General features: G+C 39.5%; 1 protein-coding gene across 1 annotated transcript in view; it reads right to left on the bottom strand.

Moving 5' to 3' along the window:
• cep112 (centrosomal protein 112) overlaps nt 1–14725 on the bottom strand; it is an 87859-nt gene that overhangs the window by 33769 nt on the left and 39365 nt on the right. The window contains exons 11-12 of the mRNA XM_016540152.1: nt 11115–11222; nt 6887–7069 (exon numbers count right to left, since the gene is read on the bottom strand). Coding sequence (XP_016395638.1) covers nt 6887–7069; nt 11115–11222 — 291 coding nt within the window. The remainder of the gene's footprint in view (nt 1–6886; nt 7070–11114; nt 11223–14725) is intronic.

The raw sequence follows: 14725 nt of genomic DNA on the forward strand, positions 1-14725 counted from the left end.
GATGATGTGTTTATGGAATACTGAATCTGGGAGTTCAACACATTTAGGCTGTAAAACAGAAACAAATGCAAAGTGAAAAAAGACAGAAGAGTCCGGATAGAGAGAAAGAGGATAAGCGAAACAAGCCAAGCAGGACGAGCGGAGCATTTGTGCCCATTCCAGCCAGGAAGAGGAAAACAGACACCACAGCCTCTGATCTCTGAGCCACAAGAGTTCAACATCAAAGCTCGGCGGTTTGATTTAATGAGCAAAATTAGCGCAAATCAAAGGTCAGTTACCCATGGGGATGAGGTACCACTGCCATTTCTCATTTCAGGAAGATGAAAAACCTCACTGAGACCACTTACCAATGTGCTTTTGCATTAACGTTAAAGAGAGTGAAAAAGAGTAGATGAATTACAAAAAAACAGAAGGAATCAAGAGGCATTACCACAGGAATTAGCCCTTGACAGACCTGTCAGAGACCTCGTTCTGAGAGTCAAGAACCGTCTGACACACTGACCGAAGGTTGAAACTTGAATACAAATGGACAGAGTTATGGAGAATAAGTAGCGATACTCACTGCTAGTAGTAGTAACAGGGCACAACGTATTTCTAAGCCACCAGACCCTTAACATAAAACTGCATTCACACTGCTCTTCTGTAATTCAACGTATTTCAGTCAGACTTTATTTTAAGGTTCAATTCTCACTATTAACTAACTATTAACTATGACTTCAAACTCCTAATTTGCTGCTTATCAATAGTTAGTAAGGTAGTTGTTCAGTTTAGGTATGGGGTGGACATTTATTAATGAAGTATAGAGACTCCAACTCTCATATTCTCTTTAAACACCATTTGACACTTTAAATATTTTAAAAAGATATGGTGTACGTCATCAATTAACAGCACAATTGACGCTAACAGCCATTAATACTCCAGCACACCATGTCCATAATAATGATATCAAATAATCTGTGCTCCCAAAGCGTTTAACCCTCGCAGCGCAGACGGTGGCGTGTGGTAGAGTCTGACATGTTGGCAGTCCCTCGTCTGCTCCTCGCGCTCCCAAACATCCCTGGGAGGAGACTGCTAAGTGCATCACGTGGCACATCTGTCGGAAAAGCATCTGAAGTTGTTTTGCGGCCACTTGGGGAATAGCAGCAAACTTCAAAGCCGTGTCGCACAAACACCCAGATGCCAAGACTGCGTGCGCGGGTCCAATAAGGCCAGAGCGGCGCAGCACCAGCCCACATGCTGCTGCAACGGCACAAAGCTATTAGATCTCGGCTCGGAGGAGCCTTTAATCTATAATTCCCTCTTAAACTGGACTCTGGGAAGAATTTTCTGATGCATCTTTGATGGGCTTGGATGTGCTTTTATGAAAAGAAGCTCAGAAACTAGCACAGAAAATGAAAGGCAATAACCACTGAGAATGTCGCATCACGTATGATGTAACTTCAACAGTTCAACAAAATAATTTAATTCAAACGAACTGAGAGAGAGGAATGTAGGACAGACTGTGATATATTCAGTTATTTGTGCACATATTCATTAAGAACCAAGAGAAACAAAATACAAAAATGAAAATATGCATACACTGTCCAAAACACACAAAACTTGCAGGCCTTTACTCTTCGGCAAATAGGACCAGACAGGTTTAAATCATTGTAAGGGGACAAATTCACCTACAGCACTTCCTCAGTGGAACAGTACTTCTTGTCAGAATTGTTCCACTTCACTCGGCATCTATGGTTCCTATGAAGAGCCCTTAACATCCGTGGAATCTTTCCATTCCACAAAAGGTTCTTTAGATGTTCTTCACACTTCCAAAAAATGGTTCTTTTCCATTTTTTTTATTGGGGAACCAAAAATGGTTCTTCAGTGGCATTGCTGTGAAAACCTCATTTATTTTTTTAAAAGTGTGCTTGTCAATCCCATGCCTTAAATGGTGTTTACACCGCATACAATTAGAAGACAGATCAGACAATTAGAAGTCACTCATTTTTAAAGCGAGATGCCAATGCCAGCATGACTTCAGTGCAAAGATGGTTTTACAGTTTAGTACAGTTTATGCAAATGAGCAGCTACACACAATGCGAGGAAAACCAATGGAGTACAGACAACGAAGCTCAGGTGATCCACCCGATACAACTGGATATAGTAGTCCAGTAGAATGGCTTCTCGAAACCAACAGTGACTTGGTGATTGAACCACTGTCAAAGTGAAATCATTTGCTAGTGAGCTTTGCTCAGGAAAAAAAGACGGGTACAGATAAGACAGAGTATGCCGGTCCCTGTTCTCTTATGGTGATTTCAGAGGTATTATATGTGGCATGCTCCTCAATTTGCATTTTCAAGGACTATGGCACCATTCTGGATGAAAGACGAACGGTGCGATCCAAATCTTCGGCTGAAATGCATTTGCATGTCTTTAAGCGTTCAACGTGAAGCCCAGTGAAAAGCGTCTGAGCGTGCTCTGCTTCAGTGATGTCTGGCCAGAGATTAAAACCCTTTTCATCATCGAGGGCCCATCTGGTGCTGAGAGCCAGTCTGCTGGAGCCCATCTTCCGTGACCCATCACAGCTGGATGGACGGACTCATGATGGTGCTGTTTTGTGTTTTCCAGAGTTGAAAAGAGCAGCTGAAATCAAGACAATGTCATTAGACAACTGCTTAAAACCAGCCGTGGTTTGGCAAACAGTCCATTGTGTCAACCATGTGGAAAAAAAGAATCTGAACGATGACTTTTGGATATGCAGCATGACTGAGTTGGATGAGCTTCCACTCTCGTTCTAGAGAGGTAATTGAAACAATCATGGAATGTACATTACCAGTTACAAGTCTAGACAACTCATTCTTCTACATTTCAAAATACTATGAAATAACACAAACGGGAGTATGGGAATTATAAAACCAAACCAAATCTTTTAAAAAATGTGCTCTATTTGAGCTCCTGCAAAGCAGCCACCCTTTGCCTAGATTACGGAAAAAAAGACGGGTACAGATAAGACAAAGTATGCCGGTCCCTGTTCCTGTGATTTCAGAGGTATTATATGTGGCATGCTCCTCAATTTGCATTTTCAAGGACTATGGCACCATTCTGGATGAAAGACGAACGGTGCGATCCAAATCTTCGGCTGAAATGCATTTGCATGTCTTTAAGCGTTCAACGTGAAGCCCAGTGAAAAGCGTCTGAGCGTGCTCTGCTTCAGTGATGTCTGGCCAGAGATTAAAACCCTTTTCATCATCGAGGGCCCATCTGGTGCTGAGAGCCAGTCTGCTGGAGCCCATCTTCCGTGACCCATCACAGCTGGATGGACGGACTCATGATGGTGCTGTTTTGTGTTTTCCAGAGTTGAAAAGAGCAGCTGAAATCAAGACAATGTCATTAGACAACTGCTTAAAACCAGCCGTGGTTTGGCAAACAGTCCATTGTGTCAACCATGTGGAAAAAAAGAATCTGAACGATGACTTTTGGATATGCAGCATGACTGAGTTGGATGAGCTTCCACTCTCGTTCTAGAGAGGTAATTGAAACAATCATGGAATGTACATTACCAGTTACAAGTCTAGACAACTCATTCTTCTACATTTCAAAATACTATGAAATAACACAAACGGGAGTATGGGAATTATAAAACCAAACCAAATCTTTTAAAAAATGTGCTCTATTTGAGCTCCTGCAAAGCAGCCACCCTTTGCCTAGATTACAGCTCTGAGATGACTTGGGCGGCATGACAACCCAAAACGGCTGAATCCAAACCCCCTGCTGGTGCAAGAGACAACGTGACCGCCGTCAACAAGCTTGTTGTTTTTGGCACATCAGAAAGCAGGCCTGATCTCCTATGCCATGTCCGCCTTCATTTTCTGTGTTCTAATCTCTTACTGGGGAATCAAGCTCTTTAAAAGTTTGACAGCATCATTAATTTGCCGATCAGAGCGGTATGATGCTATACTCCACGGATTTCAGATGTTCTCCCATGCTGTTTGAACTCCATGTTACATTACTGAAAAAAACATGGAATTTGTCAAGACGAAATCGCAAAGAAACGTACTAGTGGATTTAAATGGCAGAATTAAGCATCTGTTGTTCATACAGTGTGTCTAAATGAAATAAAATGACTCTTTGTTTTGTAAGTGTCTGAGACATTAACATGTCTGGAGATCAAATCAAATCAAGTCAAATCAAATCAAATCATGCAGCAATTCTCAATCAGCAAAAACACAATCTATAGACAAATATTACCTATTAAATTATATATATATATATAAATAAATATATATGTGTGTGTGTGTGTTAGTTACACTTTAAATTAAATAGTTTAGCCTGACATTTATAATAAATGTTGTTTATAATGAATGCCAATATAGTTTGTTTTATATTCATATTTTTCAGTCCTGTTCTGTTATGAATACCATTAAATTTACAGAATTTGTTGTGGAGTTAGGGGAACTACAATATATGTTTATAGCATTTATAATTGTTTAATTCACAGGTAGCTTAATTAATAGTAGTTAGTAAAAAATCCATTAAAAAAATTTATTGACGAGTCTGTTGCGGTGCGGCCAACTGAATGCGCTGCTACTCTGCCGCTCACTGCACTTCTCCGGGAAAGTCAGACCTCACGCTCGCGGGACAATGTCTTAAATTACTCAAAATATGTATAATAAAGGGTCCCACTTTATATTAGGTGTCTTTAAATACTATGTACTAGTGCTGTGCAGTATGATCAAAAATTTATATCACGGTATTTTTCAAAATTATACCAGTTTCAAGGTACATGACGGTATTTTTTTTTCATGCATGACCGGGTGTTAACCATATTTTCTACTGATTGAGAGAGGAAATACTGCAGTATATTGACTTAGAATGCCCTATTTTACTGTCATGATGAGTGAATATTGTCAAAAAATACCACACTAAATAGTGACTAAACACGACCCCTTTTAAATGTTAACCAGGAGTCACTCTCACTTATAATCGCGGCATCGTCTGATAAAATCAACACATACAGCTTAGTAACACATACAGCTGTTCCCTCACCACAGTGCAACAGTGAAAAGGGACCCCTTTCAAACAGTGTCGCGTTCCAAACGTTGTTTAAGCGACATACACCGGTATTGTGGTATTTTAAAAATTCATATAATAACAAAAATAAACATCGGTATTCTGTATGAACCGGTATACCGCCCAGCACTACTATGTACTTAATAATAAAATAATGAATTGTTAGGCACCATGTACCATTGTGTTCATGTTGAACTGCAAAACACTTTTGCTGCTATTGACCGGGACACGGGTGAGGTTATGGACAGGTTTGGTGGTATGGTTAGGTTTAAGGGGTAGAGGTAGGGTCAATTATAGATGTAACTACAGAAATTAATTGTAATTACACATGCAATTACAGGACGGTATTTTCAAATGTAAGTACAACGTAAAAATATGTATGTACACAATAAGTGCATTGTTTTTAATGGACGAGAGAGGACCAGACCTGGACTTTATTTTTTGTTTTGGTTCTGTTTGTGCGCGACAGTCGTCCGCGCACAAAACACCTGTTTTGTGTTTATTTTATTATTAAAGTTTTGTTTGAATGTTCGCCGGTTCCCGCCTCCTTCTTCCCGAACTACGAACTTTGTTACAGTGATTTCACCACGTTTTTGTGTATTGATAACAGTTCATCATGTTCATTATATGTTATCAGGATATCAATCCTTGTTAAAATAGAATTAATTACTTCTCCACTCTCAGCTTACTAATAACATTAGATCATCCAGCAGTAGCAACGCTCACTAGAGACCAACAGTACAGCGACCTGACGAACCCCAGTGATAAAATCGCTCAGTGTGAACAAGACTTAATGCGTGCAGGCTGATGAAAGAGAAAATAAGTGAAAGTGTAGATTCTGACCACTGTTTTTTCACCAACTACAGTGTATTTTTACATTTCAAACTTTTTTTGTGGACAGATAGTTATAGCATTTTACCAGCTGTTGTTGTCAACTATGCAGTAGCTTCCAGTTTTTCTTGCGGGTGTATTGTCAAGCCATGCTGCACGAAACTGAAGAAATAAAGACATAACTACAGAATTTTTGCACTTCAAAATAAAACTCATTCAATATAACAATTGGCATTCAGCTCTTGTTTTGGGCTTGTGGCCATAACACTCATTTTCAAGTAGCTTTTTTTTTTCAAGTTTTCTGTAGCTGTTATGACACCATATAAAAGCGCTGGAGAGGGAAGCGGCGGACGGGGCAATTGGCACAACAGGCACCAGAAACCCGCTGATGACCAAAATGGAGGTTTTATGGCTAAAGAGCTCATTAATACTCTCTAAATGACATACGCCTGTTCCAGTAGTTTGAGATATTAGAGAATAGCTCTTATTAGCAGATAAATGCTACCTACACCGTAGCGACAAAACCAGAACTCAGTGGTGGTGCACAGATACTACTAAACTCAATATAAACAACCCAAGAAAAGAAGAATGCACCCTACGGTTTACAATAAAAGGCCACAGCGGCAACGGGTTGGGGAATTTACCTTTTTCATCCAGCATCCTGTGGTTTCAGTCACTTTTTTCAATGAATTTTTAAGGAATTCTCCCAAGTGGAAAGTTGCACATAAAAATAATGCCCAATAAGTTTGCGTTTTAGAATTCTTCCTAATTAAATCCTTGTTTTTTTCCCCCACACGGTACAATAAAAACATGACAACAGTTTTGCGAAAAAGTACGCGAAATACTATATTTTTTTAAGTACCTTGTAAACGGTATTCTATGTAGTGGAACTTATAAAAATGCAATAATGAAATAAAATACACAGTGTAAAATAGCCATCAATTGTAACATTATCCTAATTAGAAAAACAAAATAGTGAAGCGACGGAAAGGAAGGGACCCCCTACCTGAGCATCGCGCTTCCTCCACTCCAGGGTTTGCATTTGCTGCTGGACCATGGCGGCCCTCGCCTGCTTGTCCAAACTATCGATTTCCCGCTGGTGGTCCTGGACCAGGCTGTCCTTCTCAGCATTGTGTGTCTGGAGTAGGTGCGTCCGCTCCTGTTCATGCTGCAGTTTCAGTTCCACAATCTGATTGGACAACAAGAAGTAAGACTTCATCAGCAGAACATCCCTGTCGTCATGACAACTTGTGCATGGCTCAGCGAAGAAAAAAGTTCACGTTTGCCTCACAACAAAAGAAGCCTACGCAAGTTTTTGCGTCACTATGATCTCACATGTTGTTGTCCTCCCACTTTTGCGCTAATTACGACAAGCTAGCCTCTCTTTCAGCTCTCGTTAGAAAAAAGCGTACTGTCAAGGCCAGTGGCACAGCACTGGGCAAAAAAAAACTAAATTAATAATAATAAAAGGCCTTGACATTATGGCCATGATTGTAATTAAAGACGAGGAAGCAAGAAATTAACACATTATCTGTTTGCAGATTTTTACCTGTAATCCTATTTTATTTCAAAAGAATGCTCAAAAAAGAAAGAAAGAAAGAAAGAAAAACACTTCATTCATTAATTAAATTCATTTGAAATTTCTTGTCTGTCCATACAGTATAACGTCATGGTGGATGTACTGCAACTTTAATAACCACTTATTGTTACTTCTGAAACCTTATCCGAAGTGTTGCGCTTTGACAAAAATGGAAAATTAAGAGCCTAAAAAAATCCCAATCCGCCCGGCATCCCTGCTAACTTCTTTTTTCAGAGAAAAATGCGGTCAGCATTGAAAGCAAGGAGGAAAATATTGAAAGAACACAGCTAGCAGCAGTATTATCTCGCTGACTTGCACCTGCTGTGCGGTGAGCCGAGCCTGGCGATGAGAGGCAGCGCCAACGGTTCCCAAGGTCCGTTCCAACTCTCCTCTGGATGGGAGACGGTGACCTTGGCCGGTCCAGCCCCCATCTCCCAGCTATCCTGCAGCGAGAGGCCTGGTCCCCACAGTTTTCAAGCTAATCCCCCCACATTGTGCGGCTCGGCACCCTACCTGGCCTGCCAGCTAGAGGCTGCTGTGGTGCTATTGAGTGTAGGTGACGAATGGGATTTCAGCTCGATTCCCCCAGCCAATCAGGCACAAGGCCACAAAAGACGCTTCAAACAGTCCCATGGCATTTCCAATTTCAGTGAATTTTGAAGCTGAAGTAAGATTTAGGGAGAAGATTCCTCATCCTCCAGCTTTATCGATTTCTGTAGAGGAAGAGACATGGATGCAAGCAGACATCTCTAATAGGGCAAAACCGAACAGCCAACAGAAAGAGCCTCAACTAATTGATCAGGGACCGCCAAAGGACGCAACCCTCCGGTTTTAAAGGAATAGGACAGATTTCTTCATATCACGCCATGCATTAATATGCTAACCTCGGGTAAACATGCTGATTCTGAGGTCTCTGTTAGGAGGTACACTACAATCTGACCATCCAGTTTGCAATATATACACGTCTTGACAGATGAATACACCGTGATCAGTGATTACCTTAGTTTAAAGCCCCGTGTACATCTTGCTGTGATGGGATAAACCCGTCCCACAGCACTTGTCGGACATGCGACAAAGCAAGGCTTTGGTTTTGACAATTCTGAGTTAATTTTTTTCGACGTAGGGTGAAAATCCAAGCCAAATATATGGCGATATGACAGTGGGAAAGCGAAGGGTGGGGGAGAGATTGAAAACACTGAAACGTCACAGAAAGGGCTGCTGGGTGCCGGGTTCTTAAAGCGCCAGTGCTGAATGGCTGCTGTCACTGGGAAGATGTGATTAGCGCCCCCTCCTAGAGCGCCAGCGTTGAGGTCATGGGGCGGTGGGCGACTGAAGCAGGCTCCCCAAGGAAAGAGTGTGGTATCGGAGAGGAGGGAAGCTTGGCGGCACTCAGTAGGGGTTCTGTTTGAAGAAAGAAGAGTGGCGGAAAATATATTCTATTATTCAGAGTACAGAAACTCCAAAAAGGATAATTCTGTCTATTTGTTTGTGTGCGGCTTTTTTGCATAAGAAAACATGAAAATGAAAAAGAAAGAGATCATGAGATGGACAGTTTGGTTGATGTTAATTGATAGGATAGGTTGCCATCTCCAAACACAGCCTCCACAGTTGTGAGTGGGATGTTGTTAATGTCATATACTGCGTAACTTCCTACTAGTTGTGACCTCAGACATCAGCTCGGTGTCGGCACTCGAGCCGGCATGACATCAAATGGCGAGGAGGTCAAAGAGAAACAACACTTCTATAGAAATGGACTCTTTTAAAGTCCCATTGATAGGAATCCTGGGGAATGTTTCTTTGTGTCCACATGAATGGCTAAAGTGACCCTCAGACCACAGTACACTCATTAAACCAGCAATAAACATCTCAGCTCAGTAACTTGAGGGGTCAATCAACTAGATCTTTACGAACTTTAAAAACCTTTACAAAGTTGCTCTCAGAATAACATATGCTAATAGATGCTTCCCAGTGATTCCTAAATGCTTGACAAATCAGTCAAATGTATTATTGTAATGTTTCAATATTGTGTAGTCAGTAAGTGAGTACAGGGGCCAAAGTGAGTTAGTTTCAGGCCAAAGTTATGAAGCATAGTTAAAGGCAATACAATTATTTGCATTGTGACATTTAAATAATATATCTTTTTTTGAATTAAGACGACAAATTTCTTAAATTATGATAATGCACTCTAAGAAATGTCCATAAAACATAGGGTCCAATGTGTTTGACTTTTCCATGTTTATGTTTCCATCAGGGTTAACCCATATTTTCAATTATTTCACATTGCATTGTGTTGTGTTTTGGGGTTTAAGGAAATGTCTGTAAACTTTTACATGGACCTTTCAGGGTTTTTTTTGTGGAGGATATACTTAATTATCATGCAAAAATTTTATTAAAAATCTGTTTGAAATATCATATAGAATTTTTAAACGGACATTTTCTTTAAGCAAATATATTTCTTTGATTTTGGGATGAAAAATGACCTGGATGACTCTGGGTGAGTGACATTACAGTTTGAACTTAACAAATCAATTTAGACACTCAACATATTTGAGGGCTTGTTACCTTGGCAACCTTATCTGCCACAGTTTCATTAAAATTGCTATTATTTTCTCTAGTGATATGATCACAGCAATTATAACTGACGCAACACGTGTGTTAAGAAGAGGGGAGAGAGTTGCTAAATGTGCTAATTGTCAGACCAATTATTATTATTATTATTATTATTATTATTTGTTGTTGTTTGCGATATTTCACACATTTAGCTCTAATGATAATAACAATAATAATAACTTTTTTCGGTTACACTGTATTTTAAGGTGTTACAATGCAAATATATATTTAAGTACCGAGTAATATTAATTAACTACATGTACTTACTATATGGTTAGGGTTAGGATTAGGGTTATTTACATGTAATTATGCATAATTTATTGTTATTACAATAGTAAGTACATGTAACATGTGTAACAAGGACACCTTAAAATAAAGTGTTACCCTTTTGTGTGTGCATCATTTAGTGATCTGATTCAGTTTATGGGACAGTCATGTCTGAACAGTCTGAATAGCAAAGCTTTGCATGCTAACTCTCAACTTAGTATGTCTCTTTGGCAGCAAGCATTGTGTTTGCTAAAATGTATGCCATTCCTGGCCCCAACTATACATCCCAATTAAACACCACTCTTCCATCGTCTTTCTATCTCTATTGTATAATTAAGCTATATATATACTGCTAGCAATGTGTTAGGATTGTGAGATGACTTCAATATTTGCCATTTTTATCTTAAAAAAGAAATAAGAAAAGATAACTGACACATTCCCGTCAGAAGTAAAAACCTTAAAAAGCCAGCATCTTATCAATTAACAAGACTTTGATTAAATGATGAACACATTCCATTTTTAATCAGGAGGAAGTGGAGACTGAATGGAATATGATAAGGGACCTTAAAATGAGAAAATAAATCTATTTGATTCTGCGCCAACCCATCCAGTCATCTAGAGGAATCATCTAGATGATTTCATTTGAATATAACCTGTGTCACACAACGAAATAACGCTGAAGTCTGAGCAAATGCTTTGTTCGTCTACATTTCTACCAAAAGGAAAATTGTTAAGTCACACTTAATGTAACGCAAATGGATTTGAAGAAAAGTTTGACCTGCTGCTCGTATCTTCGCTGCAGCTCCTCCAACTGGTAACTGAACTCTTTAGACTGCTTCTCTCGTAAAGATTTAGAGCGAATCAGATCGGCCTCTACTTTCTCCATCTGAAAGCAGAAAAAATATTGTTCAAGAGAAGGGCACAACAGAGTAACATTACCAGAGTAACATTAGCATTGGCTGAGAGTAACATTAACACATTGATAATAATGATTCTAATAAGCATAACAATACACAGGGCACAAATAAAGTAAAAATAGCAAAATAGTTAATGTAAAATGGATTGATACTTTTTGGTATTATGTATATACTATTTTTGGTGTTATTCATTTTATTATATTACTGCTGTGTGTGCTACCATGATAGTGTTTGTTTGTGACTCGGTGCACCCTCTATATATGAGTGTTGGTCATGTTTTATATTGTATTATGCCATATATTATTATGTGGTTATGGATACATATGTATGTACATATATATCAGAATAATGATAACGGTCTCTTAGCTGGCTGAAGATACTCTACATTTAGCATGTGCAAGTCAAGGCCATGTCCGATTATCCAGAGGACATTCCTTTCTATGATGCTGTTACAAACAGATGAATGCAAATGGACAGCAAAAAAGAGAAAGAGAGGGGGTGGCAGGAAAAGAGTGTGGAACACTTTGATGTGGGCTGAATCTTGGACAGATGATGATCGCTAGAGACACAGGGTGGAAAGAGAAAGGTGAATCAGAAAGAACATAAGCAGGATGTGGGCAGCAGCTTTGAGTCCAGCAAGAGCTTTAGCATTCCCTAACGCTCGCCCACAACTACATGACCATTAGTACGCGCGCGCACACACACTGCCCAGTGCAATGCTCCAGAAGAACGCTGCCCACACTGTGCCAACATGACTTAATGCAAGCCTGTTTAAAACTTCCTGTGGGAACCTCATTACTGATCACACATAAGCAAACAGAATAACAGAAAATAATGCTGGGCTCCATCAAATGCTGTATGTGGGGTATTCCTACAAACCTTGGCTACATTTCAGCAAAACTCAAAAAACATATAATTCACTAAAGTTTCCAGCTGAAATGAACACTAGTGGGAGTACAACACCAACACATTTCATTTGTTTTCATGCTAATTATGATTACAGATTATTGATTTATAAAGATTTAAATGCCCAATGGTATGAACTGAAAATACTTTTACCATAGTGCATAAACTAATACATTATAATGGTTGCATCACATAACCAGCTGCATACTGTATGTATGGCTTTTCTGACACAGTAAACTTGCTTGATAGCGCACCTGGTACACAATGCACTTGGGTACGAGTCTCAAGAAAAAGGAGCTCAAAGACAAGCTAAAATAGCATTGTTGCTTCAGGAAATGTGTTTTATCTCATCTCATGTTTGCTTTTGTTAACACTATAGTTCAGGTTTAGTGTGGTGTTTAGTGCAAGTTGTATGTTATTTTCAAACACAACTGAGCATTAACCTTTTAGTGCCACTCACTGGATATTTCATTCCTGAACTGCCGCGAGACATACAACAAGCAACTTAATAAACGTTGCTAGACTCACAATAATCTGTTTCAGATAAAGCTGAACTTGTTTTAAGTGCCACTCACTGGACGTTTCACTTTGAAAGTGTCAGGAAATGTGCAAGAACCAACGTAAAATCAAATGTCACCACAGGCACGTATTTCCAGAGACCCTGGGTTGATTCCAACTTATATATCTCTGACTTCCACCATCAAGGCATTGTCTTGATGCTCAGAAGATTAAACTTCTCTCAACAGAAGTCTGCTGTCAAACTGTGGAGGATAAACAATACTATGCACCTGGTTTAATGTACAGATGTATGAGAGGATCTCGACCAGACCAACACAGCAGAGCTGACAGATCCATTGGCATGAGTTTGAGATGGGACTGTTTGACCGACCAATGGTAAACAGTCCATATTTTTGCAATTTTATTTGAAGTGAAGTGACGTGACATGACATGTGGCCAAGTATGGTGACCCATACTCGGAATTAGTGCTCTGCATTTATCCCATCCAAAGTGCACACACACAGCAGTGAACACACACACACCCGGAGCAGTTTGGTGACACTTGTAGCATAGAAAATATACACTTTAGCTTTCTGTTTGAGCATTTAGCATGCATAGTGTGTATACTGAGACACTATTTTTCTTGTGTTCACTGGTCCAGTCCAAGGCTCTCCTCTAGCTAGCGTTCAGTGGAATGACATGAGACGAGTTTCTCTTCTGTTTTTCTGCATTAGTTCATAAAAGTACTGATGACAGGACTGTGACCCCCGGTTTCACAGACAAGGCTTAAGCCTATTCCCAGACTAAAATGTAATTCTGAGCTGTTTCAGCTGAAAGAAACTTGCACTGACTGATCTTAAAATATATCAGTGCCTTTGTTTTGTCTCAAGATGCACACCAGTAATGTTTTTTCTAAGGCACATTTATAAATATGACTTAAATGTCCTAATTGAACTATGGCCTAATCCTGGCTTAGTCTAAGCCCTGTCTATGAAACCAGGCCTGAGTCTTTTTGAAGAAAAGCAGATGGATGCAGCCTCCCTTGCACATGTGCTAAGAATGGCTGTGGTGTGTTTTTAACTTTTACATGCCTCCATTAGCAAAGCAGTACCAGGATTGTGACAATAACTTTCACAAGAAATAAGCATTTAACAATTGTTATAGTATTAAATCTATATATATAAAAAACATGACATGGTACATAAATAATCATCTTCTGAGTGAAAGCAGGAAATAATATAAAGCAGATTTGATGTTACCCAACAGGGCTGTGTTTTCCAAAAAAATCTTAAATCTAAACAAACTATAAAAAAATCATTATAGCAAAGCATCAGTGGCCTTTACAATCTATGATTGGAAAACGCAGCCCATGATTTGATTGGTCATTGATTGTGATTATTATTAATTTTTATTTATTTATTTTAATATGGTTTCTTTATAAAACGTGCACTCATGACATTCACAACAAGACTAGCAATATTTATTAAGAAAGTAAACCAAATCAATTTTGATTGGGTCATTTAGTTTTGAATGACGATTTGAATTATGTTATCTGGAGGCTATATAAATCTAAATAAGAGGCTTTTAACAGCTAGGCAACAATAGCGTGAATGTTTGGTTGTGCACACATTGGACACAGCTGTGGCAGTGAACCCGGGTGGCGCCGCAGCGGCCCGCTCCAGCATCTGTGCGCAGGATGTGATGTGAGGCTGCAGTCATGTGCATTGTGTTGATGGGACAGACTGAACACCGCTGTTTGGGGGGGCTGGAATTGTTATGATGGAAATGGTGAATGTACAAACAGTCATACAGAATACATGTCAGGATGAGTAACTATTCCTGATGACTAACAATGAGATCTGTTTGCTCATCTAATACCAAGTCAGTGGCTGCTGTCTCGGAGAAACGGATTCAAACAGTGTAATAGAGTCTAATAGAGATCCTCCGCAATCCTTTTTTGACACTTAAAGGTGGGGTAAGCGATTTCTGGTAGTCAATGTTGACATTTGAAATCACCAAAACAAACACGCCCCTACCCCAAAAGGGTCTCGCCCCTATTTTGATAGCT

The sequence above is a fragment of the Sinocyclocheilus rhinocerous genome, unplaced genomic scaffold (assembly GCF_001515625.1).
Source record: "Sinocyclocheilus rhinocerous isolate Xijiao unplaced genomic scaffold, SAMN03320098_v1.1 scaffold2593, whole genome shotgun sequence".
NCBI lineage: Eukaryota > Metazoa > Chordata > Actinopteri > Cypriniformes > Cyprinidae > Sinocyclocheilus > Sinocyclocheilus rhinocerous.